Below are 26,610 nucleotides of genomic sequence, written 5' to 3'. Positions count from 1 at the left end.
CCCTTTTCTCAGTTAGACTGGATCTAGTTTTCAGCTAGCTGTAGTTTAAATATCAATTTAAAATTAAATTAAAAATATACCCCCTCCCTAAACTTTTCATAATGAATAATTTGAATTCTGTCTCTTGCTGTGAAAGTTCTCCATATGTCATTGATAATCACTGAATGGGCCAGTGTTTTTGGCTTTCTGTATAATCTTCAGTCTGGAATAACTCCATAGCTTTAGTATATATTATGTGTCTGAAAACATCATCAAGCCCTTAATAATTAGCAGGCAACTACTAAGTGTGTTTAAATTGCAGCTAATCATTCAAAAGCCTTTTCTAACAGTTATCTGTTTGTTTGTAGATTGCCATGATGATGTAGTTAAAATTGTGGAACTAGCCAGCAAACATAACCTTTGCATAATACCATTTGGTGGTGAGTATTGTATCTTTAACATTTTTGATAGGGTAAATTTTAAGCTATAAAGTTACATATGTTTATTAAATAAATAGTCAGTTCAGGTGACTAGTGCTAGTGGCATGAGGTCATGGTAATAAATCAGCTAACTCTACACGGATGTAATTTGAGCACTCAGAAGTGTTGTGTGTATTTATAAGGTAGTAGTCATATGTTAAGACTTTGTCTGACAAGGTTAATAATTACTTTAATTTTGAAGATAAATAGATTGTATTTGCAGCGGGTGGTTCACTGATGTCTAGTGGAAGCATCTTACATCTGTCAGCCCTTGAAGGTTTCTCTATGTAAGAGGAGCAGTTTACTCTTTGAGGTGGTGCCCACATATTCCCACTGGCAATGCTGCACTTTGGGAACTTTCCAGAAGAGCAGCTTTCAATTGGGCCTGAATGAGCATGCAGCAGCAAACTTTGGAAGTAGAAATCAGAAGAAGCCTTGCAGGCAATTGTGCCTTTTTTGGCAGTTTGCTGTGGACTTATGATTTTTTTCCTTACTAATTTTACCAGTGATCACATTCGGGGTGTTTTTAGGCAGTGAACTGCAGCAAGTTTGTTGCTCAGTTATATTCTTGGATTATATTTGGATGAAGTCAGTTCAGCTTCCTGAATTCTGAGCCCGAGCATTTGATGTGCTTCAGCAAAGCCATTCCATGGACTAGAGTTCTACATGCTGGGCCTTTACACAATGGGCTCAAAAGTACAGGCACATTCAGATCCAGACAGTCTTCATGAAGGAAGGTCCTGTAGCCCAACCCTTAGGTTTGTCCACAGTGCAGACGGAGAGGCCTTTCAGGCCTCTGTATGGGGAAGTAGATGACTTTAGTCCTGGGACTGACACCTTTCGTTAGCTCAAAGTCAGCAGACCGATGTCAGGGTCTGAGGAAGTTCTGAATCTGTCTGGTGTCTAAGTGTGTCAGTGTTGGAGACTTCAAAATTGCTGCTTTCCTTGAGGGAGTCAGCGTATTTGTATGGGCTCCCAATTTCTGAAGGTTTGCAGCTCTGTGGGAGCCTCTAGCTGAGCTTGCTTCTGTGGATGCCAGATCTTACTGAGAAAATAGTCTCTGTTGGGCTTGATGTTTTGGAGACCTCATTTGTGTTTTTCTGTGCCCTTACAGGTGTGAGTAGGAAAATGGGGCTGGGGGAATCTCTGCTTTGGAGCATTCTGTGTCATTACAATTCTAGAATCCAGTGAGACTTCCATCTTTGGTGATGGTGTAGGTGACAACTGTAGTGTGTGTCCTTTTCTCAGCACGATATGTACTCTGTTCCAGAATGATATAGTAGAAATCCACATATATCAGAGGATGTGCCGGAATCTCTTGACCTGAAAGTCTCTTTGTTTTGGGGCATTTGGGTTGGCCTGCGGATGTCTGGTTTGGCCTTCCAGGTTTAGCTGGATAGCTCAAGGAATAAGGCAACTTCATGTGCCAAGATTTAACATTACATGAAGAGCTTGCTCTCAGTTTTCTGGGATAACTTTATCTGAAATTTTTTTCTTATCACTAAATGTGTGAACAATGTAGCTGTATTTTTAGAGACTTTTCTCAATTTCTTGGGGATCAGGGACCATGAAAAGGCAGCCGAAATATGCCTCCTTAACTCCCAATTCTTTCCCTTCCAAAAGGGCTAAATTGTATATTCGACCTCCTTTGCTATATCCATTTGTAGAACCTATCTTTTACCCCACCTCTGGTCAGATTCTCTAATAGGTATTTCAATGTTTCATACACTCTGTGTGCTTATGTGGTCTCACTAATCTTTTCAGAAGTGTGAGATCTTGAGTTGGCTGCTCTCTAAAGTATATGTCAAAGATGACTTAAATTGATATCTTGGTCAAAAGGGCTTTATTCCCATACTTTCACTTTCTCAACTTGCATTGTGATTCTTTAACTAAAACACCTCAGCCGTTTTCCTGGGGCATTGTTTTACTAGTTAAGACTGTCATGAGCAGGACATTTAGAGGCCTTTGGAAGGAAGAAAGCTAGCTTACCTAGCAACTGTGGTTCTTTGAGGGTGGTGTGTCTCTGTATTTGTACCAATCCCACCTTTTTGCTCCTATTCTGTTCTGAGGTTTAAAAGAAGGGAATGAGATGGTTGGGGAAAATTGCCCTTCTTTAGATTGGGTTCTCAATATTTGGCATTACAAGGTGGAATTTATAGGATTAAACAGGTGAACTTTCAAGAAATTGTATAGCTCCAGGGGCTTGTCCCACAAGCATAAATGTAATACGCTCTCAAAGAAAGCGTTACACAACCTTTCTAAGAGAGACAGGTCTTGTATTTAAAGGCTGGGTCTACACTAGAGAGCTTTGTCGACAGAAGGACCTTCTGTCAACATAACTCAGGGAGCATCTACACACTTAGTGTTCTGTCAACAGATTCTCAACAGAACTCTGCATTTGCCTTGACAGTATTATCCCTCCAAAAACTGAGGCGTAACAATCTGTCAATAGAGCACGGTCAACAGAAGTGCAGTGTGTATACCTTTGTCCACAGAGAGGGCTTCCTGTTGCCAGGCAGCCCTCTTTGCAGAGTTGCCAAGCTGCTTTCTGGCACCAGAGGGCAGTGCAGTCTGGCAGTTCTCTGCCGACAGACCAAGCTGTGTGTAGATGTAATCTGTTGACAGTGGTTCTATCAAGATTTCCCTGTCGACAGTAACTTCTGTAGACAGACACTTTCAGTGTAGACGTAGCCAAAATGTCTGTCTAGTTAAGTGTGGTAACCGTGATTAAGGCAAACTATTTCAATCTAAGTTGATATTTCAAACATTTGCAGGAGGAACAAGTGTTTCTAGTGCTCTTGAATGTCCTGCAGATGAAAGAAGAACTATTGTTTCATTGGATACATCACAAATGGTATGTTATGTTTTAGGGTAAACATTCAGGGGATTCAATATCTAAAAGTGTACTGTAAATGTTTTAAAAGTTAACAAATAATTGTAGTATTTGGTTATTGCCTGATTGCAAGAATGGAAAGGGGGAAAAGACATTGGTCCACAACTTAACATTAAATTTCTCTAATGTTTTACCCTATATCCAAAAGCAAATAGAATTCAACTTTTGAAAAGCAGTACCATGTACACAAACTATTAGTCACTGAAGGTGCTTCCCATTCAGAGAGGGGTCCAGAATTGTTCTATTGTTGGCATCATCTGTTACGTGATGGCCTTTGTGAAGGGACCTAACACATTAGTTCATTTTGTTTTCTATTTAATGTCCCCTTTTGCTCTTGCTAATGGCAAGTGAATTTGTGGGATAGATTTTAAAATAACTATATATAAGTTTGTTACAGATGGATAAAGGCAAGAAAATAGTGTAGAAACTACAGGGATCTTAAATGGACAACAGTTTGGAAATTTTTGTTTGGTACAGTAACAATACACATCAAGATTATAAAGCATTAGAGGGAGATATTTTCCAGGCTCTATCACCCCAAGGAACTTCATTTGCCTTGGAGCAAAGGCTGGGTTTTGACTCCTTTTTTATGGACTTTGGGTAGGAAGGTAGCTTCCAGCTTTCTCTTTCCACCTGGCCTCAGGGAATTCCCTTTATAAGCTGCTTCTTTTCTCCACAGGCATCTTGAGGGGCAGAGAAAGCTGTGCCCACATATGTGGCACACAGTTTGGGAACCTCTCGTCAAGAGGGAATTAAAAACCTTTTCCATTCCTTCTGCCATCCACTTGTATTAACACTAAATGACAAAGAGAGAACCATGTTAGTCTGTATTCTATCAAAACAAAACAAAAAAGCAGTCATGTAGCACTTTAAAGACCTAACAAAATAATTTATTAGGTGAAGAGCTTTCATGGGACAGACCCACTTCTTCAGATCTATAGCCTTACTAGAACAGACTCTAGCGCAGAGGTCCAAAAATTATCAACACTGACAGATCAGAAGAATTGTTATCAAGGGTGGCAAATCAGAAGAGCAGCGGGACAGGAGGGCGGGGATGTGGGTTGGGGAAATTAAGCGTTAGATGAAACATCAAAGTATGTAAAAGAGCCCTTAAAAGGGGTCAGGTAATTGCTGTACCTGTTCAAACCACATGTTAATGTGTCAAATTTGAATATGAATATTAGTTCTGAGCATTCCCTCTGTAGACTGTTGTTAAAGTCCCTTTTCAGTAGAACACGAACTCTCAGGTCTTTAACAGAATGACCCACTCCACTGAAGTGCTGGCCGACAGTTTTGTGTATTTGGAGATTTTTTTGATGTCTGTTCTATGTCCATTCATTTTTGTCAAATAGCATTTGCAGTCTGTCCCATATACATGGCATGTGGGCATTGTTGGCACATGATGGTATGTATGATGTTAGTTGAGGAACGGAAGAATGTGCCTGTGATTCTGTAATGTGGTTAGGTCCATTGATGGTATGTCCAGAATAAATTTGTGGACAAAATTGGCAATGGGGCTTGTTGCAAGGAAAAGTTCCATGATTAGTATTATTGTGGTATAGCCTGTGGTTGCTAGTGACAGTCCTCATAAGGTTGGGAGATTATCTATAGGAAAGAACAAGCCTGTCACCTCTGGCCTTCTGGAGTGTGGCATCATTGAGGATAAGTTGTAGGTCTTCAATGATGCGTTGGGGGTTGTAGATAATGACAAGTGCTGTTCTGTTATTGGCTTTTTTGGGCCTATGTCCAAGGTACTGTGGGAAAGAGTATAGGGTAGTGCTGTTCTCTTCCTCCCATTTAGTTCAGTAATGTAATTTACATGGTTAGATATGAAATTTCCATCTGTTTGGATTATATTAGATGGGTGTGCAGAGAGAGGAGGCTGCTAATTGCAGGGACAAAAGTGGGACCTGTCATAAAAGGTTTGCTCACCACTGGGTTAACTGATCTGAGGAGCTCCAACTACACAGCACCATGATCTGGTACCCAGTTCCTGGGCACTGTCTGCTGTCCTGGCATAAACAACGTGGCTCTAATTTGGCAGTGATCACACATCAGTGGGATCCTGCCCCTAACTCTTCGACACGTACCTCACAGCACTGAGAGGGCTTGATTTTTAGCTGGCTCTGATCTCGCTCATCCAGGCACTGCTCTCTCACTATGGTCCACTCAGTGCAGACCAGCTGCCCCCAGGTCCTTGGTGCCTCCATGATCTTCCCTCATCAGCTGCAGTGTTGATCTGCTCGAGTAGAAGCCATATTGATGCCAGTCTGAGAGGTCAACAACTTGGAATCCTCAATGGCCTCCTGCTCATTGGCCATTCTGGACACCATGGGCCTATTACCAGGCCAGTGCTTGGGTTCCAGGCACTCTGTGTTGGTGGCTGCAACCTCTCAAGGCTATGATTTCCAGACCACCTCAGAGACCATGGAGAAAGGGGCAATATCATGGCCAGAATAGGCATAGCAGGGCTTAGAGCCCCTGTCTGTTCCTCAAGCAGGAGTGGATCAGGAACAGCCCCAGGCCAACCTTCTACCTTAATCAGCTTCTTCGTTGTCTTCTGGTGGGACTGCAGGCATCTCTGACACCTGGACCTTCAGTCTCTCCATCTCGTGGCATGGAGGGTGCATGGCTGAATGCTTTAGAACTACAGTGTTCAGTGCAAGTAAAAAGTCTTGTTGGGTATTAGAAAAACCTACACTAGAGCCACCTACCTTGTTAAATTGGGGATTTTATGCTTGTATGCACAGTGTCAGTTACACCTCTGCAAGCACCTTTCCCTATCATTCTGGAATAACACTTTCAATTATGAACTCGGGTTAGCACCTTCATCCATTAAGGTACACCTTGGTCTTTCATCTGGTCAGAACCAGACTCATCTCTGAATGCCGTCTTCTCCTGGATGACATTTTGAACAGAGCTCCCACCAAAAAAGCAGCATGCAGTGCTACAGCATGGACTGGTGGAGCTGCTTCAACTGCATGGTTTTGTGAGAAACATCAGAAGAGCTCCTTGATCCCTTCCGTAAAAGTCCTCAACTAGGAGGGGTATAGATACACCTTCGGTCAAAGTTTTCCCTAATCTGTTCAGTGATAAGTAAATCCAGAACCATATATCTATTACAGAACACACAGCTGTTCACAGCCAAATATCAGCAGTCACCAGGTTTCCTGGTTTAATATATTGAAATGACCCCTGGCAAAATCCTGTATCCAGTGTCCTCAGAAGGTTCTGAAGGAACTACAACAGGAATGTAGATAAACACGATAAAGATGCTGAGCCCAAACCAGGTCCTGGACTCCTTGAGACCGTGGATGTTACCAGGTAACATCCACTGGAGTCTTCCTATAAGCCTAGCTTTTACGTACCAGCTTAATGGGGTGTAGAGAGAGAACAGTGCAGGGCACGCACGTAGAACTGCATAGAAAGGTATCGGAGCCCTAGTCTCTTGGAGCTCTCAGCGGTGTAGCTCTTTGAAGGTTTCAGAGCTACATGCAGGGCAGCTACATTCTAGTGTAGTACTATGCCCATATCCTGCCATACTTAATGTTGTTCTGCCTTTATCAAAGGGGGGCAAGAACCATGTGAATCAGGTAGTTGATTGCAGGTGTTAGAAGAAAACTTAATGGCTTGGGGTGCCACGTGTTTTTATCATAGATATCCAAAACGGCTCTTGAGTCATCTGGCTAAATCTTAGGAAATCAGCAAAATACTGGTAGCCTCAGTTATTGGACTAAAGGCAGGTAATTTCATGAAGTGCCAAAGTACATCAGTTGGATAGACCTGATGGCATTTTTTAAATATTTTTGAGGCAGTAATTACACAATGCTTCAGGCAGTAGTTCCACAATGATGACAGAGTATGACCTCGATAAATTGACCTTTCACACCAGAAGTTTTCAGAGAATCCTTTGTATTTTTCGGCCAAAAATAATTTCAAATCAGGACCTGCTTGCATGGTGCAACTAAGATGACATGGCCACCATCATTATGAAAAGACACTGGAGATGGATTAGGCATGTGCTTAGGAAAGATGGAAGCTCCATCACAAAGACTGCTGTGCACTGGACCCCTGAAGGGAAGTGGAACCAAGAGCAACCCAAGACACCATGGCCCACTGGACTGTTGAACTAGAAATGAAGAGCATGAATCACCCTTGGGACACTATTGAGAGGCTGGCCAGTGACAGACGGAAGTGGAGGATATTTGTTGCTGCCCTACATGCCAGTAGGCTTGAAGGACAATGATGATGAGTTCCACAGTCCTCATTTAATTAGAATTGCTCAGCCAGCCTTTCTTACAGCTTGTCATTCTCTCTAAACTTTCACCAATGTGAATACAGAGGCTAATTTAGTAGAGGAAAGTTACCATGGTAAGGAAGTGATTCTTCAAGAGCATTTCTACGTATTAACACTGTTTGATCACCTTTCTCCTTTCTTTGGACTTTTGAGCATCACTAGAAAGTGTGGATTTTGTGGAGGAAGCTTGAGGTGGCTCGGAAGTCCAATTCCCTTTACCTCTGTTACAAAGGTTTGCTGGTCCAAACAGGCACTTTTTCAGAGGACTTCTGGGGCTCAGCGGTGTTGATTGCCACATGTGCAAGAAAATGCCAGTAGTTTTACTCTCTGATTCTTTGGTCATCAGAACTATCTTTACCTAAAACTAAATAAATAGCTTTGAGCTGTGCTATATCATCTTTGTGGGTTACAGAGTCTGGTAGATGTTCTTTGTGTATATGGCAAAGGTGCAAGGTCCTTGAATATTCAGTTACAGAAACAATTTGATTTCATTGGGGTGTCCAACAAATACACACTTACTACAATTGCCATTTAGCATTGTAATTTTTATTAATGAGCTAGTAAGTCATGTACATTTATAGTAATACATTAGAGACCAGTATATTTGATATCTTGAAGCAAATGATTTAAAAAAAAAATTTCTTACAAAATGCTGCCATTTTCTATGCATGTCTTCAAATCATCTTCACGGTGTCACTCATCAGGGTGCTTTTCTCTCCCATCCTCAACAGTGGGCTTACATTTCTTACCCTCAAGTACGGGTTGCGGGTAAAAGCTTTTGTGATGTCGTTCCTCCTGTAATGAGTCTGACTGAATCTGATTTTCATTCTCCATGTGGAAGCAACTCTTCTGTTTTGGCTAGGTTACGATTTTGATTCTTCGGTTTTAGGGTTCTTTTTTTCTTCAGTCTTTTCTTTTTTGAGACTAGCTGAGCGTGAATCACTTGTACTGAAGTATTCTCTCCTCGTATTCATTAATGCATTTTGGGGGGAGTGTAGAATATGGCCCACAAGTTGCAGTAACAGTAGTCCTCACAGTAATTTAAACTTTTACATTTTAGTTAAACTGAGCTAGGCTTGAGCTTGCCTTGATAAGTATATTACTTAATTTTGTTGTCTTGATTTAAAATTCAAGAGAGTAGGATCATGAAAGAATGGAATGTGAGCAGCCTAGTCTAATTCACTTTTTACTCCTGGGCTGCACTAGAATTTTTTATTCTTCCACTAAAATTCAGATAAGTTGAGAAAATTGTAGCCAACCCTCGATTTCATAGAATCATGGGGAAGGGGTGTCCCTAAGTGCCAAAAATCCATAAATCCGAATCTGCAGAACTGGACACACCTTGCAAGGCACACTAGGGAGTGCTCTGTCTGAGACCTGGGAGAATGTGGTCCTGGTGGCTCCAGCAGCAGCATTTATTTATGGGGTCCATTGAATTGAGGGTTTACTGTACTTCTATGTCTGGCATATAAGAATGCCGTGTAACCACTCATCTTCCAGAATTTTGTGACACCTCATTCTCTGTTTTTTCTTTCTAACATTGCTGAACCTCAACGAGCAAACTTTTCAGCCCGATATTCCAATAGTGATCATGGAAATTGTAGATAGTCACAACATAAAATGGCTGAATTCTGTCTCTTCAGCTTCCCATGCTGCCCCTATTAATGGAGCTACACTGTTGGTAAATTACAACTCATAAAATTGCTAATGTATAAATGTCCTTTGAAACACAAGGTCACTTATTAGACCACTAGAGTTCTGGAATTTACTTTATGCTTTCTTTTTTGAACAGAATCGAATTCTCTGGATAGATGAGAAAAACTTAACTGCTCATATTGAAGCTGGCATTATTGGACAAGATTTGGAAAGACAGGTATTCTAAATTTCTGATGAAGTTTGCAATAATTGTTCAATTATTCTTGCCTAATTAAAGTTGTTTCAGATATCTCATCTAAGCCATTGAATTGTATTCTCATCCTAACATAGGTTTTCATTTCCATTTTTGCTTACCATTTATGATTGCCAAATTTCTAAGAATTCTATCCAAACCCATGGGCAGTGTCTAAAACTGGGTATTTTTTACACTTTTATTTTAGTAAATCCTTCCTAATCTTAAATGCATATCCTGCATAAAATACCATAAAAGTGAACTGTCAGTTTTTAGCATGCAATGTATACTTCCACCAGTGCAAAAGTGGCTGCAAGGAGTCACGCTTAGTTTCACATCTATGTCGTCTTTCTTTAAACCCTTGTACTCCGGGTGGAACGTAGGTATGGTATTTGATACCAAATATATAAATCTGTTTTTGTAAGAGCTCATGTCTCATAGTATTGAGAATGAGTGGAGAAAGTGCTTTCAGCACCTCAAATGGCCCGTTTATATGCATAGCTGGAATCAAAATATTCCAGGAGAGACGTTTCCTTTTGGCTACTTACTGTTTAACTGTCTGTAATAATTCTCAGGTGCAGTCCAGCTGTACTGTTTTCAAACTAATTTTATTTTCATTTCTCTTAACCATCTCTTTTCTTTTATACTTTGGCATTAGAATGCATTGCTGTGGTGCTTCCTGCAAAGAGGGAAAAACAGGACTTAAAAAATTCTCCCTTCTAGCTTCTAATCCTTGTAATTAAATGGCAGACTTCATTAACACAGCAGTTAAGTTGCCTGGTAGTAGCTTGTGTACTGTCAAAATCTGGATTTCAGCAAAACTCATGTATAAAACCCAGGGAGTAAAGAGTTAAGCCACATGACCATAAATACTTAACTTAGCTTGGATCTGGCCAGACACACTGGGAACTTATCTGCATTCAGTGTCTGGTGTAGCTGTATTAAATGATGTAGGAATAAGCTGGCGCAGTTTGGCAGATCTGTAATTATGCTGTCAGGTGATCTGAGAACTGTGACTCTTTGGGAATGTGTGTGAACCTCTCTCCCCAAGCCCTGTGTGTGTAATCAAAAGGAAGGAGTACAAATGTACTTTAGAAGATACAATGCACTACATCTCATGACTACATAGTGTAGACTCTCTGACTAAATGGGTCTTAGTTGTCTTGGCATGAAGATTGTAAGCTGGAGATGAGTGAGGTTTGAGTTTAATGAAGGGTAAGTAAAAGTATAGTGTTTGATACTGTCAGCATAAAGAAGTGCTTAAAGGAGTTCTATAATTTAATAGACCCGGTTGTCTTTCTGTGAAGTGGCCTAGATTTATGAGTGTGGGGAGCACCTTTTAAGTATAGGTTAAGTATAGGTTGAAACCAAAGTGAATATATGTTGCGAGTTTACTGGGCCTTCATTCGGAAGTCAGGGTTAAGGTTGCATGGGAATGTATCCTTAACTATCTATTTTTCTGATGTTTACAAGTATGAAATTTGCTGGTTTCAGAGATTTGGAAGCGCACAGGCTATCATCAGGCAACCTTAACTCTGCATGAATGATTTTTTTATCATGTAAATTCCTAGGTTTTTTAGAACACAGAAATGTTGGGTAGCAGTTATACTTGTCAGGTGTGCAGTTCAAATGCTCCTTCAGACAAATAGTTCCTAATTTTTATATATCAACTTTCTTACAACTCAAGAAGTATGGTGTTCTGAGCTCCCTAGATAAGGCCTGCAGACCTCACCTCAGAGGGAAGGGAAAGGGGGTCAGAGACCCACAGATCATGGTGGAAGTGTAGAAACAGAATCTGATTTGCTAAAAGCAATTGTTTCCCCTCTTCACCTCTCCCTGTGAACTTTGTACATACCTGGTCAAGCTCCTGTAGATGGGCAGAGGTTTCTGAGATTCTGGTGCATGCACACAAAGGAAAGGGAGAAAGTATGGGAGCCCTTTGAGCCTGTGGCAAGTACTGGAGAGGAGAATATGGGCCTTACAGTGGCCTATGCCCATATCCTGTTCTCACTCACCTCCATGTTTCCCTTTCTGATGTCCTGCCCATCACCTGGCACTCCTCCCCCAGTCACACACCCATCTCCATGAGGATTTGCATGTGTAACTTATTTTCTTTTCAGACAAATAGCTTCAGCGCCTTTTTGGTTATTTTGTGGTAATCATATTACATTCCCCCCAAAACAAAAAACAAAGCAAAAAAAAATCTTTTAGAGGCAGACTTTAGTAAGATGCTGCCTGTTTCTTAATTTTGACACTGGATTTGAACTCTGTGCTTTGGGTGATGATGTTCAGGTCACTGGCTGTAACTCTTCACTTGAAATATTCAGTCCTGTGAGTTAGAACGAGCTTTCAACCCTTACTCCCCCTCTCTATATGCACAGTGCAGTCCGTTTGCATGAACCAGGTGCATGCCTAGCTGGAGAGCCACCACTAGCCAAACATTTTTGTCTAATAATAATTTGTTTTTCCCCAAAGGGCTAGTGGGTGGCATGCGCTCTGTTTGGGTAAATCTTGAGCATTTGAAACCCTGGTACAATAGTCTAAGCTGTGGCTCTATTTCTATATGTATGTGAAAAAAGTTATCTTTAGGGGAAAAGGTTCTTTAGGGAAGGGGGCTATATCTTGGAAACCAGAATGTCACATGGCTCCAAAATTTGTTCAGAAACAAGCCCCATTCTCCCACCATTCACCCCATATTTAATGAAATCTCAAGTAACCATGTAGATTTCAGAGTGCTTAAAACCAAAGCTTACACAGAAAGGTGGTCTGTACTAAGATTAAGGTGTGACTATTGCAATGTTTTCTCACACACCCCAGCAGCCTTCAATGTCACTGTTCAACTATATGCAGCTGTTGGTCAATGTTACCTCTAATCTTTTCCATCCGTGTTCTGAATAAATCTTTTGTGCACAGAGGCATGTACAAATATGCACTACCAATAGAAATACAAAACCTAGGTATGGGCTCTCTGCTAATTAGCTGGATGGCATTTAAATTTCTCCTGAGTGGCTGCATAAGTGCACAGCTTACAGGGAACACTGCTGGTGGTAGAAGTTTACTTAATACTTTCTGGCATGCACTGATTTCCAGTTATACAACAAGCTGTTGAATCTGCCTAACGTGTCAGATAGCAATGAATTACAGGTATACCATTGAATGGACAAACTACTGCCTTAAAAAAATCCTTTAAGTCATAAATGTATTTTGCAGTACATGTGTAAGATGATCCTTAGGTAATAATTAAACAGTTCCTTTAGGAAGATCAGCTTTTTTATTGAGGGGGAGCACTATAGCTTTTACCAAGAAATGTGTGTCAGAGACTTTACCAGTGGAGCTGTTGCTGGTGAGAGAGACTGCCTTTCACGCCTCTTATTTTATAGCTTTTATCATTTGATGTAATATTTTAACCTTTTCAAATCTGTTTTTTTTAAAGGTTAGAATTAAAATGAACAGAGCATATTCTCCTAATTTAAATGACATTTTTCTAGGCTAGTAACTTCTGATATTTCACTAACTATTCCATCCTTTAAATGCCATACAGTTTTTCCTCCTACTAGAGTACGATATAATAACCCCTCTCTTACGGCAGCTGTCGTTCATAACTTGCAAATTGAAGTAGTGCCTTAGACTTAAAACTCTTGCAGTTTTCCTTCAGAGCTGCTTCTTGACTAGGAAATGGAATTTTGAATTAACCTTTCGGTGGAAATTTTCCTCACAGTAATGTAAAGTGGCTCTGGCTGACAAATCTGGTCATTGCTGAATATAAATTTGCATCAGTGGTAAGATTTGTCACCTTTAAATATAAGGAGAAACATTAAATATGTTAGTGACTTCACTATGATTTCCTGGGTAGGCAAGAAATACAAAATCTGGCAATATGTTAAATGTATACTTTTAATAAATATATTTCTATTAAACAGTTTGATTGAGAGCTTATTAAAATATCTGATTTAAGTTAACATAAAATACAAAAGGGGAGACCATTTAAAACCAAGAGTTTCTAATCGTGATTATATTTAAATACTTGGTACTCAGCATCATAATTGATACATAGTCTAGAACCACAAAAGATTAGTCTACAGGGCAGGTGTGGGGAAGAAGCGATGAGCAAAGCAGTAAGAAATATGATTTTTTTGTCAGCGTTGCAAAAAGTGTTTTGGCAGAAGTTTGAGAAAATGGCGGGATGGCAACCATGTTAAAAAATGGTGGGAGATGCAAATGAGCAAGGCTTTATAAAGCTGCTATCTCTAGAGAAGAAGACTTGAGGATTGATATAAAGTTCTGAAAATATTGGCTGTAGTGAAGTCATGAAAGGCCCGTAAAGACATAATCAAATGTAGTGGAGTGTGCAAGATGGAACCAGTGGGTGAAATGAAGTTTGTATGGGTTGGCGAGTACTAGAGCAGTGAGTGAAGATTATCGTTTTAGTGAGTGCAGTTTGGATGACTTGGAGGGTGATTGATATGGGTTTGAAAGACTGGTGATGACCAGACAACTTTTGATTCGTGAAGAGGCAAAACAGCATGTGTGTTCATTGCAGAGATAATGTGGGGAGAAGGGGAAAGAGGAGTTTAAGATGAGTCTCAGTTTATAAGGCTGGGTTGTGTAAACAGTAGTAAAGAAATGGGGGAAAATGGAAATACACTGTAAAGGAAAATAAAGATAATTTTTTGGTATGCTTTAGATTCCAATGAACTGTCCTGGGGGGTGGAAAGTCAAATGGTCTGATAATTAGGAGTGAATGGTGGGGAATCGGAGAACTGCATGATCGTTACAGAACTGCTGCTTGAATCCTTATGAATAGATGAGGTAATCTTGAGGCACTCCTAAGGAGGGGATGTGGAAGAGGAACCACAGGAGAAGCTGGTGAAGGGGTAAGAAAGAGGAAGGTGAAAGAAACAGTGCCAAATATTTAAAAGAACAACAGAAGTAGGGAGCGAGGGAATAATCAGTTATCAAAAACTGCAGAAATATCTAAAGTTTAAGATTTAGCTAGACAAAAGTCATTGAAGACCTTGATGAGAGAATTTTCAGGAAAGTGGAGAGAACAAAAGCTTGATTAGAATGTATCCAAAACTGAGGGTCATGAGTATTTCTGTACCCACCCTGTACCCAATTTCCTGGTGGTAAAAGTGGTAAATTACTGAAGGGACCAGGCCAACCTGCTTCCACCCCAAAGAATAAAGTGCAGGTCTGTACTACACCTGAAAGTCAATTTCAGATACGCAGTTCTAACTATGGCAATTGCACAGCTAGATTGACGTGTCAGAAATCTGCATTTGTGAATGTCTTCACTAAGGAAGGTCAATAGGAGCACTTCTTCCCATTGACCTACCTTATGTCTCATGATAGCCATAAAGAGGAGTATAGAGGTCAATTGCCAACCCCAGACAGATTTATTTTGTGCGTCCCTGCCAGACATGCAAAATCAAACTCTGGAAGATGAATCCTGAGCAAGTCAATCTTCATGGAACTGTAGGCAACCCAGAAGCTCAAATGCCTCGATCAGTTTGGTCATAAACTTTATTTCTTAGTGAGTTTTCAAATCCAGTTAGTAAACTATCAGGCCCTGATTGCCTGCTGTGATTTAAATACATGGCAGGCAGTATCCAAGTTTGATGCCACATTGCTAGAAGCCTCTAGGGAGGAATTCTGGGTGCTTGCTGATGAATGGGGCTTCATCGGCCAGGGCAGCGCTACATGTGGGTTCTGATGCAGCTGATCCCACAGGATGCTCCATAGCGGGTGCTGGTTCCATGTGTAGGGCAGCATGGTTACTTATGGGATTATCTCCAGAAGCCTAGCAAACCATCCAAGACATTCCGTTTGATGGGACTGCTCTCTTTGTGGAATACACAGTCACAAATTTGCATGGGCCTAAAGACTCCCAAACCACCTTGAAGACCTTGGGGTTGTATGTCCTGGGACTGGAAAGGAAAATATTCACCAACCTGTCCCATTCTGAAGTCTTACCTCTAGAAGGATCCATCTCCAGGGAAATATAAGCCCTTCCAAAAGAGGTAGAGCCAGCAGTCTCAACCTGCCTCTCAATCCGTGCTAAGCCCTCTGGCAAATGCTCCTTTGGAGGGTGTGCCTGGGGTGATATATCTTTCGGACCAGAACTTCCTAGTTTTTCATCCCACCTTCAAGTGAGGAGTGGTTGGGGAGACCCATCACAATGGATCACTGGGTCCTTTATCGGGAAGTAGGGATGTTACTCCATATGAGAGCAGTGGAGGAGGTACTTCCCCATTACAGAAACCAGGCCTTTTACTCCTGTTTAATTTTTTAATCTGGAAACCGAGGGCGGGGGCTGCACCATCCTGGGCCAGCAAGGTCTGAACTATTACCTAGTCAGGCTCAAGCTTTGCATGGTCTCCCTGGCTTTGATCATCCCTCACCTGGGGGATTGGTATGCTGCCTTTGACCTCAAAGATGCATATGTCCACTTCACGAATGGCCCAGGCAAATTCTTTGGTTCATGGTAGGAATGAACCATGGTCAATTTACAGTACTTCCCTTTGGCCATGGTCCAGAGTGTGTTATACAAAGTGCATGTGAATGGTAATGGCTTACCTGAGGTGCCAAGGGGCCCAGGTCCATCCCTGTTTCAGCAATTGGATTGTCGGCGGCAGCCCTTAGCCAGTGTTCAGGAGGATGTCACTCTGGCTCAGCATGTGCCAGCATCTTGGACTACTGGTAAACAGCAAAAAGTTGATGTTCGTACTGGTGAGGAGGATCAGGTTCATTGGTGTGGTGTTGGACTCAACTGCGGCCTGAGCATTGCTTCCTCAGCACAGGTGAAGGCCCTGATCATCTTTGAATCAGAGGTCTCCACTGTGCCATTGACCCTAACCAGGGTCTGCCTTTGCATCCTGGGTCACATGGCAGCATGTGTCTACATAGTATGCCTTGCCTCTTACAGCTGTGACTAGCCTCAGTGTACTCAGCTACCAGAGTCTCCCTGGACTGGGAGGTTATCATTCTGCCACAGGTCCTGTGTTCTCTGACATGGAAGGACTGTGCCGGAGAAGGTCATGTCGTGTGTACACTTTCAGGCATGTTGGAGCTGCTAGCCAACACCTTGGATGGGAGATGAGGCAAGCATCGTGGCATGCTTCAGATGCAGGGAGACTGGTCTTCGGATGAAACAATCCTCTATAGCAAATATGAAGGGCTCTTTGGAAGATATGTGAGATGTTTCTCCCTCATCTGTCAGAATGCCGTGAGTCCTCACGGATAACACACGCGTGATGTTCTGTGCCACCAGGCAGGGAGGCATTTGGCTGTGGGATTTCAGCATTCCCAACATCTCCTTGGTGGCTTGACCCCTCTCGGGTGGCCAAGAACACCATTGTAGATTACCGGAGCAGGCAGTTCTCATCTCACCACCGGTGGACGTTTTACCCGCAAGTAGCTTCTGCTCTCTCACAAAAGTGAGGCTCTCCCTGAGTAGAATTATTCATGACTAGGCAGAATACAAAGCACCCCAGGTTCTGCTCTGGACTGGGCTTGGAGGAAGGTTTCCTCGCAGATGCTTTCCTGCTTCCCTGGACAGAAAGGTCTGCTACACACGTCACCATTATCTCTGATCAAAAAAGTGTTTTGCAGCAGCTCAAACAGGACACAATGTGAGTAATACTCGTCGCACCAGCATTCGCAGGGACCTGCAAGTGAAAATGGAAAGAGGATCCTTATTTTTCAAATCCAGTTACAAAACAGAGCCAGTTTGGCAACACCTGAGCACTGGTATGGTATTCTTATAAGTCTTCCTGCAGGAGCTTCAGCCTCTGCTGATCTGCACAGATCTGTTGTCACAGGAGCACTGCAGCCTCCTGCATCCGCATCTACTGCTGTTTCACCTCATGGCGTCATTGCCCCCCAGCTGAACCCTGAGGAGCAATCCTGCTCTCTGGAGGTGAAGCATATTTTCTTGGAAGGCAGAAGGCTGTCCACATACTTGATGAAATGGACTCAGTTCTTATTCTGGGCCACTCAGAGGCATCAGCCCTATCGAAGCTCCACTGCAAGCAATCCTTACTGTCATCTGCATTTGAAACACAAAGGTCTTGCACTGTCCTCAGTGTACAACTGCCCCCAATTTCAGACTTCCACCCGTGGATCCAAGGTCACTCAGCGTTTTCCCAGAGTATGACTGCCTGATTCTTGAAAGGTTTTGAGGCCTTCCCTCAGGCCCCAGCCCCTTTTCTTCAAAGGGTCCTTAATTTGGTCCTTTCTAGACTTACTGGGCTTGCCTTCAAGCTGCTTGCCTCCTGTTCCCTTGTGCTCTTTTCTGCTAAGGTGGCCTTTTTAGTGGTAATTTGAGTCAGCCAGGAGGGTGTCCAAACTCTTTGCTCTGACATCAGAACCCTCATACACTTCTCCAAGGATAAGGTACAACTTGGATCTCACATGGCCTTTTTGTCCAAAGTTGTGTCTGCCTTCCACGTAGGACAGGAGATCTTCGTTCTAGTCTTCTACTCCAAGCCCCATAAAATCAGTGAGGAAAAGGCACTTCCACACGTAGGACGTCAGGAGGGCGCTTGCCTTTTACCTGTAGCAGACAAAACCCTTTCATAAGTCCTCCCAGCTGGTTGTAGCATGTGCTGAGCATATGAAGGGTCTGTCCTTATCCTCTCAGAGGATTTCCAAGTGTGTCGTCTCCTGCCTCAGGGTGTGCTTCAGTCTGGCAGGGGTTCAGCTGGCACATTCTACTAGGGCGCAAGTCTCTTTGGCCTTTCTGGCTTACATCCTGTTCAGGACATCTGCAAAGCTGCAATATAGTCTTTAGTGCAAACAGTCACATCCCATTATGCAACAGGCCAGAGGCAACTGTGGGTTCAGCAGACCTGTTGCTTTCAGCATGTCCTTCAGTTCCTACCCACATCTGCAGATACTGCTTGAAGTCATCTACAGTGAATGGACATGAGCAAGAACTCAGAGGAAAAGACAGTTAACCATTTCCATAACTAGTATTTGAGATGATGTGTTGATCATGGCCATTCAACATCTCACCCTTTTCCCTCTGTTGAAGCTTTCGGCAAGAAGGAACTGAGAGAGGAGTGAGCCTGGTGGAACACTATGTGGCATGACAGGTGTGTGTTACCACAGGGGCTGCTGCAGCCAGCTCCTTTATGGATACTGCTGAGGGTGAACACACACACCTATGCTGAATGGACATGAGCAATCCATCTGTAAGAATGCCAGTTATGGAAACATAACTGTTCTGTGTGTCTCAGCTCTCATGTAATCCATTGCATAGCCACTCATTTAGTGAGCACCATCCAAATGGCCTTGCACTGAGACAGTGGTCCAGTGAGGTTATACAGTATATTCACAAAATTAAAAACTACAATAAAATATATGTACACACACAGAGGCTGAAATAGGGCTGTGCAGGCAATCTACATTCTAGCATTAAGTGCCACTTTTGAATGGCTAACTTTGCAACCTTAATATTTTTTAATGTTTTCACATACTAGTGCACATGCGTACAAGCATGCACACACAAACATAACATGCATGTATGTGCAAATACATCTGCTGTGCCTCACTTTGACAGCATACTTAAAAATGGCAGATGTTTAACTGTTGTCATCAAATTGGTCAATGTGAATAGATGGTCTCAAATATAGTAAATGCAAGTGGTTGGGTCTGTATCATTCAACACAAGATTGTTTCTGTTTTTACATTATTTCACAGGGACTGCTTTGAAGTTGCATTTTTAAGGGAATGCAATCACCCGTATACAGATGGCAGAGACATACTAATACAGAAAAATGAAAAACAAGTACACTTCAACATGCAGGAATGCATGATCTGCATTACAAATTGCCATTGGTATTGCATGCTGGAAGTTAAACCAGATGGCTATGCATTAAAACACATCGCTTCTTGAGAATTAAATACAAGCAACTTGCTCAGAATTTCTACAGTCCTGCTGCACATCACATTGGGTGGAGAGAAGAAAAGATTAAGTACTTATTGGAAATGCTTAAGTGAAGTTGGAAGTTTTTTATTTGTCTTTTCTCCACATGTATTTGAATCACACCTTTGGAAACAATAGGGGTCTTTGTCTTAAAATTTGGGTGGAAGGCACAATTCAGAAAACTGGCTTCATACTATGATATACAGCATAACACGTGCACAGTAGAAACAGAACGACTTAATTACATCAAATTTATATTTAAATCTGAAAAAATTGACTGTTTGTACCTGAATAATTAGTTCAGGATACTTTATTTTTCCTTCTTATCATTAGCAAGTTGTCTTTAAATGTAAAATGTTTGTTTAAAAATTAATATGTTGACTACCAACCAAAAAGCAGCCTGTTGTACATTAGTGGAATATTACTTTTATCTTTAGCTTGGTGAGAGTGGCTATTGTACAGGCCATGAACCAGATTCTATGGAATTCAGCTCCCTTGGAGGATGGGTGGCCACACGAGCATCAGGCATGAAAAAGAACATCTATGGAAACATTGAAGATCTGGTAAAATATTTCCTTTTATGTAGTATTGTTTCAACAAGGAACATGCAGTTCTGGCTTGTGTAGATTACTCAGTTGGGACAGCGGAAGTGGGAAGTACATAGCAGTTCCTTTAAATTACCTTCATATTATGGCTTCTTAAAAATTGGAATAAAGTACTCCCTATTAGAAAACAATGCAACTATAATATAATTCTGGCATCAATATAGTAAATATTCTAAATAAAATGTTAGCAGACATTTACAATGGATGCTAAAAGTTCCATTGCTTACTAAAGGAAGTCTTCTCATTCCAAATTTGAAACTGTCTAAATAAAAGTGCACTTTGCTAAGTAAACATACAAATTATGAAACTGTCTTCATGGTCTTACAAAGCACTCAGGTGAAGCTATTGGGTTGTATTGTTGAGCTGCCTGCACAATTCAAGAGTCTTCAATTTACGCTGAAGTTTTAATGCAATTTGTTGAATTTAAGATATTTTCAAGTGTCCAGTTTTATTGGCTTTGGAAAAGCTTAAATTTTTCCTGGATCTTGTTCCTGTTACAGTAAGAGATATACAAATTGTATATATGGATTTATAGCAAGCGGTCTGGACAAGAGAGTAGAAACAAAGTGAGATGAAGGATTTTTCTCACAGTCTGGACTGTAAATCTCTTGGTATCATGGCAAACTAAAAGTAAATGTATGTAGATAAGTAATGCTTCTGCTTTGCCGTCAAGCTGTTGTGTAAAATATTCATTTGCAGTAAATGTGAGGTTTTTGTCTTCATTTCCACTGGAAATCATTTTAATGGTCATGCTCATTTTTAAGCCAAATTTAACTATCTTAAAATGCTGTATCTGATGGAAGATGATTTTAGGATTCTAAACTTAAAAATTACTTCTCTCTACCTTTTTTCTGTGATTATAATGATCTGTGTGAGAGTTAACCAGAGAAATGATGCATAAACAGAAGAAGGATACAGGATAGAATATCGTAAGGAATCCCACAATGTTTGTGGCATGCATAACGGGACAGAAGAGAAGTTTGGTTTGGCAAAACAATGAGAATAATCTGTTCTTTCATTGGTGAACTGAATTGTATTAGATTCATTAGTTGGTAGCAGGTTACTCCACAAAATATCAGTAGACTTTAATTTACTGGATTTCCAGATTTTATAGTGTATCAAGTTAAATTTCATTTTTGTGGTAACAGAAATTTATATGAATGGGTTAATCCATAGATGTTAATTGCTTGACTGTTAAATACTGAACAAATATGTACTCATCACTATATAATTTGTTAAACAGGTGGTTCACATAAAAATGGTAACCCCAAGAGGAGTAATAGAAAAAAGCTGTCAAGTACCTCGCATGTCAACAGGACCTGACATCCATCATTTCATTATGGGATCTGAAGGTATAAATAAAAGTAATAGCAAGATGTAGTTAGAGAGATTAGCCCAGTTTTTGTAATGGTATGAAATCTTTAGGATTTAATTATGCATAATATTATTTTTAACTTAATGAGTAGTACTACAATCGCAATAATTTTCCTTTATTTCTGTACACTCATCCCTTGTTAAACAAGTACTTTATATACGAGTACTCGCTTAAACAAGGGACACACTTACCTACCCTAGTTTACTCTACAAGTGAACTTCCCCTGCTCATATGAACCTTACACCCCTCCGCCCCGCCCCAGCTCTAACGCCCTAGTCTGACCAGCCCCGCAGCCCCAACCCGCTGCAGCCTCCCCGCAGCCAGACTCCCCGCCACCTGACACACATCCCCCACAGCCCTAAACCACGGCAGCCAGACTCCCTTACTGGCCCTATAGCCTTACCCCCCTGTGGGTCTCGCAGCCACTTGTATGCCCAGTGGCCAGACCCGCCCCACAGATGCCTGTATCCCCTGTGGCCAGACAACCCCCATGGCCAGACTGCTGTACAGCCACCTGTACCCTCGCAGTCCCAAGGGCAGACACCCCCCCACACACACCACGGCCACCTGTACTGCTTGGTGGCTGCCTGTACCCCTGTGACCCCACCTGCGGCTGCCCATACCGCTCCACAGCCACCTGTACCCCCTGTGGCCAGACCCTCTCACCCGCCGCCTTTACCCACCACGGCTAGACCCCCTCCCTGCGGCCAGACCACTCTGCAGACACCTATAACCCCCGTGGCCCTGCAGCCAGACCCTGTGCCTCCGCCTGTAACCCCTCCAGCCCGACCTCCTGCCAGCCCCACGGCTGCAAACCATGGCAGCCAGACAGCAAGACCCCCCCTGCCCCTTGATTTCCACAGCCCGACCCCACCTGCTACCAGCTTTTAGCCTTCCCTTCCACTCACAGCCCTAAACTACCTCCAGCCTTTAACCCTCCCCAACCCAAGTTTCACTCACCTTTCAAAAGTAGCACCACCTGCTGCCACTTCTTCCCCCATTTGGGAGCCCTAGGAGCTAATCAGAAACTTTTACATGTAACTTAATAGGAATTTAGTGTCCCTCTTACGAGTTTCTGCCTACGAGCAGAAAGTTGGGAACCAATTGTTCTCGCAAAGTGAAGGATAAGGGTACTATTTTATAGCTGGGATCACAGCCACATTGTTGTGTTGCACAAAAACACATGACCAATAAAGGTCTATCGGTACTTGTCTCATGTCTCTAACTATAATTTTGAACTCAAGCTTTTAGCAAACTCTTAAGTTTACAAATTATTACCATATAAACATCAGAAAATGTTAATTACTACAATACTGAGTTTATCTTCTTGTTTGTCATTCAGTAATAAAATCCCTACTTTAGCTTGCTGTTATCGTTTTACTTACTGCAGGATGTATTGTGTCTTGTTTTAATAAATGTGTTTGACTCTACTAATATTTAAAATTGTTTAGAAGTAATCAAAGGTTCATAAATTTTAGCTTACCCATTTAGGTGAAACATGGGACCAAATTGTTTCCAGCAGTTAGTTATTAATATAAAAATGTTGTTCTCTTGTGATGCGACATGTATCTTTTAAAAATAATTTAAATACTGCTAGTTGGCTTTGCTCAGAAAGGTTGCTGTGTTGAGTTGCAGTTTTCATGTATATGCAGAAGTAAGGCTAATGCAAATTACATACCCATTCAGAGACATTTTTACTCTTCAAAAATTTAACTAACATAAAGTGTTCACGTGGGCAGACGAATGTAATTGTCTTGTTTGTGTACGCCTTTTCTGTTCAGTAGTCTTTGGTTAATTCCCTTTGGTTTTGGTACGTATTAATTATTCATGCAGGATTTCTGCATGAGAAGGTGTCCATACTAGTCTGATTGATAACCAAAAAACTCTGAAAACCTTGTTATATGTTCCTAAGGGTCATCTATTGCTAATGTTGTTAAATATTTGAAGAAAAATTACCATAAGGGGTTGCAGTGAATGAGAATCTTTTTCATATGGTGACTTGTCCGGCAGCATCTGTAATCTGGCATGAGTTTAGTTAGCCGGACGACCACTTATGAGTGTGGCTAAGTTTCCCATGGTCCCATAAGGTTTATTTACAGTCACCAGTCCTGGCTTTCAGTGTTCTGTGCTGCTATTTAAGTGTTACTTGCCTCTGAATGCCTTCTAAGAGCCCAGGAAACAGTGGGAGTGTTGGTAATGTGCTAGACAGTGTTGACATCCCATGGTCCAGCAAACTCTCTCATTTGGCACCAGTGAGGTCCAAAGGGTGCCAGACAATGGAGGTTCAACATATATTAGCCTTTTTTGGAATTTTGCTATACAAGCTGGTTTAAATTTGCCATCTTACTTACGCCGTAGACTTGTCATTATGTGCTCTACAGTTTTGCAATTTGTTCATTATGTGTAATGAAGTTACTCCAAAGGCCCCAGTCAGAATGACATTCCCAGTATTCTAGACACTGCAAAAATATTCAGATGGACATGGTTGTGTCCTGAATATTTTGCAATCTAATTACACTAAATCTGTTGAAATTGCTAGATTAAAAACTTGTCCTCCTTCAGATGACTGTGCACGTCACACTATAAGCATGCATGTCCCCAGTGTACTCAAGTTGGAGGCCTCTGTCATCAGTTATATGGGTGGTGCATGGCCTCTGATATCATGTGTAGGGCAGAGGGCATAAAATGGGGGTTTCTGTGAACCCCCTCTTTTCATTCTTATCTGTAACAAGAGTTGGAGTTTCCTGTTGCTTTTGAGCTTCAGTGAGTTAGCTCAGAAAAGAGGATTTTCTCCTTTTGTATATAAGTGCAGTTAGCATTTCAAACCTCATGAACAACAAACTCCTCAAGGGCAAAAAAATATAGTGCCATTCTAGTTAAGTCAAGAGCTCTCCTAGGATTTGTTTTTCCCCCACCATGCAGAAATCCCTCAGGAATTAAAAAAGTTGACATGTGCAAGTTTCTTACCCCTCTCACTGATGGGCACAAAAGTTGCTTAATTTGTTTAGGTGAGAGACGCATGTTTTAGCTGTAGATTGGTTACCATTGGGACAAGGAAATAGAAGGGGGGTGTGTGTGTGTTTGTCTGTCTTAAATTTTACTTTCTCAAAGGCAGTGGGTCCCTCCGCAGAGCCTGGCCATGACTGAAAGTCTCCTCAAGGAGAAGTGCATGTCCAGCTGCCAAGGTTCTATAGCCAGATTTGGGTAGAAAACTAGATAATCTTGCTCTTCTCTGGCCACCTTGCATTGTCAGAACTGTTTTGAGACAGAGCATGCTTTTCATGCCACAAAAAGGCACTGAAGACATCTAATGCTGTGAGGTCCGGTCATAAGCACCAAAACACTAACTTATGTAACTTTTTTTCCTTTGAGATGTTATGCAGAGAGAGCGCCCAGGATTATTCCATCTTCCCCAACTACCTGAGATTAATTAGTGTGTGTGTGTGTGTGTGTGTGTGTGGTTTTTTTTAAATAAAATAAAAAAATAAAAGCAGGGGGACAAAGGCAGAGATCACAAACCTTTCATGCCCTTGATTCTGTGCACAAAAATAGCTGGAGTACATATCCTGGCAAAAATTTGACTTGAGTGCATTGGGTGCACATACATTTACATGATTTTTTTACCTTTTTCACTTGGTTTGTCTCTTTTAAAGTATACTTACAACACTTTTTTGGGGGGTGATTTTAGCAACACAACCATTTTATCGTGGCATACTATCGTTGCTCAGTGAGGAGGGAGAAACAATATCGGGAAACATGGAAGTGGCAGAGTTGTTTAATGACTTCTTTGTTTCAGTCTTCCAGAAGTCTGAAGAAGGAATGCCTAACAAAGTGAAAACTAGTGGGAAGGGGGTAGGTTTAAAAAATGAAAAAGTACAAGTTGAAAATTACTTAGATGATTGCAAGTCACCAGGGCCTGATGAAATGTATCCTAGAGTACTCAAGGATCTGATACAGGAGGTATCTGAGCCTTTAGCCTTCATCTTTGAAAAATCATGGAAGCCAGGAGATATTCCAGAAGACTAGAAAAGGGCAAATGTAATGCCTGTCTATAAAATGGGAAATTAACAGCAACCCAGGAAACTACAGACCAGTCAATTTAACTTCTCTGCAAACATCTTGAAGAAAATAAGGTGACAGGTAACAGCCAGCCTGATTTATAAAGAATAAATCATGTCAAAGCAAACTAATACCTTTCTTTGGTAGGATAACAAGCCTTGTGGGTAAGGGAGAAGTGGTGGACATGGCATACCTAGACTTTAGTAAAGCATATGATATGGTATTGCGTGATCTTTTCAATAAACTAGGCAAATACAATTTGTATGGGGTATAACTGGCTGAGTAGGTGCATAGCTGCTGGATAGCATTCTCAGGCTACTGACTGCAGGCTTCTGTCAACAATTCAAATATCTTTTGCCAACAATTCCCCACAGTCTAGAGACAGCTTCAGGGTAGTTATTATGGTTCACAAATGTGCTTGAAGGGCACAAAAAGTAGGGTTCTGCAGGGGTCTGTTTTGGGACCAGTTCTGTTCAGTATCTTCAATTTGGTTATTGGCGGAGAGTACACGTATTAAATTTGCAGGTGATACCAGGCTAGAGTCAAAATTCAAAATGATCTGGAGAAATGGTCTGAGATAAATAGACAAAGGACAAATGCAAAGTACTTCCCTTACAAAGGAACAATCATGTTCATGCATACAGAATTGGACATGACTGTCTAGGAAGAAGTGCTGCGGAAAGGGATCTAGGGGGCCATAGTGGACCACAAGCTAAATACGAGTCAACTGTGTGATGCCATTGCAAAAAGTCAGACTTGATTCTGGGATGCATTAACAAAAGTGTGGTAGGCGAGACAAGAGAGGTCATTCTTTTGCTCTACTCTGCACTGAGTAGGCCTCAGTTGAAGTATTGTGACCAGTTTTTTCCACACCACATTTCAAGAAAGATGTGGAGAAATTGGAGAAGGTCCAGAGAAGAGCAGCAAGAATGATTAAAGGTCTAGAGAACATGAGCTATGAAGGAAGACCGAAAGAATCGGGCTTGTTTAGTTTAGGAAAGACATGACAGGGGCTTAAACTGACGCATGGGAGGTATAGGTTGCACGTTAGAAAAAACTTCCTAACTGTCAGAGCAGTTAAACATTGGAATGAATTGCCTATGGAGG

The 26,610-nt window shown here is 41.5% G+C and overlaps 1 protein-coding gene across 1 annotated transcript in view; it reads left to right on the top strand.

The window, feature by feature from the left end:
- Positions 1-26,610, top strand: part of AGPS (alkylglycerone phosphate synthase) — a 131,021-nt gene that overhangs the window by 35,157 nt on the left and 69,254 nt on the right. Inside the window, exons 6-10 of the mRNA XM_075001377.1 lie at positions 348-419; positions 3,233-3,312; positions 9,441-9,521; positions 19,902-20,027; positions 21,313-21,421. Coding sequence (XP_074857478.1) covers positions 348-419; positions 3,233-3,312; positions 9,441-9,521; positions 19,902-20,027; positions 21,313-21,421 — 468 coding nt within the window. The remainder of the gene's footprint in view (positions 1-347; positions 420-3,232; positions 3,313-9,440; positions 9,522-19,901; positions 20,028-21,312; positions 21,422-26,610) is intronic.

The sequence above is a fragment of the Carettochelys insculpta genome, chromosome 8 (assembly GCF_033958435.1).
Source record: "Carettochelys insculpta isolate YL-2023 chromosome 8, ASM3395843v1, whole genome shotgun sequence".
Classification (NCBI taxonomy): Eukaryota; Metazoa; Chordata; order Testudines; family Carettochelyidae; genus Carettochelys; species Carettochelys insculpta.
The sequence above is the reverse complement of the archived record's forward strand: the minus strand, read 5'-3'. Positions and strand labels throughout refer to the sequence as shown.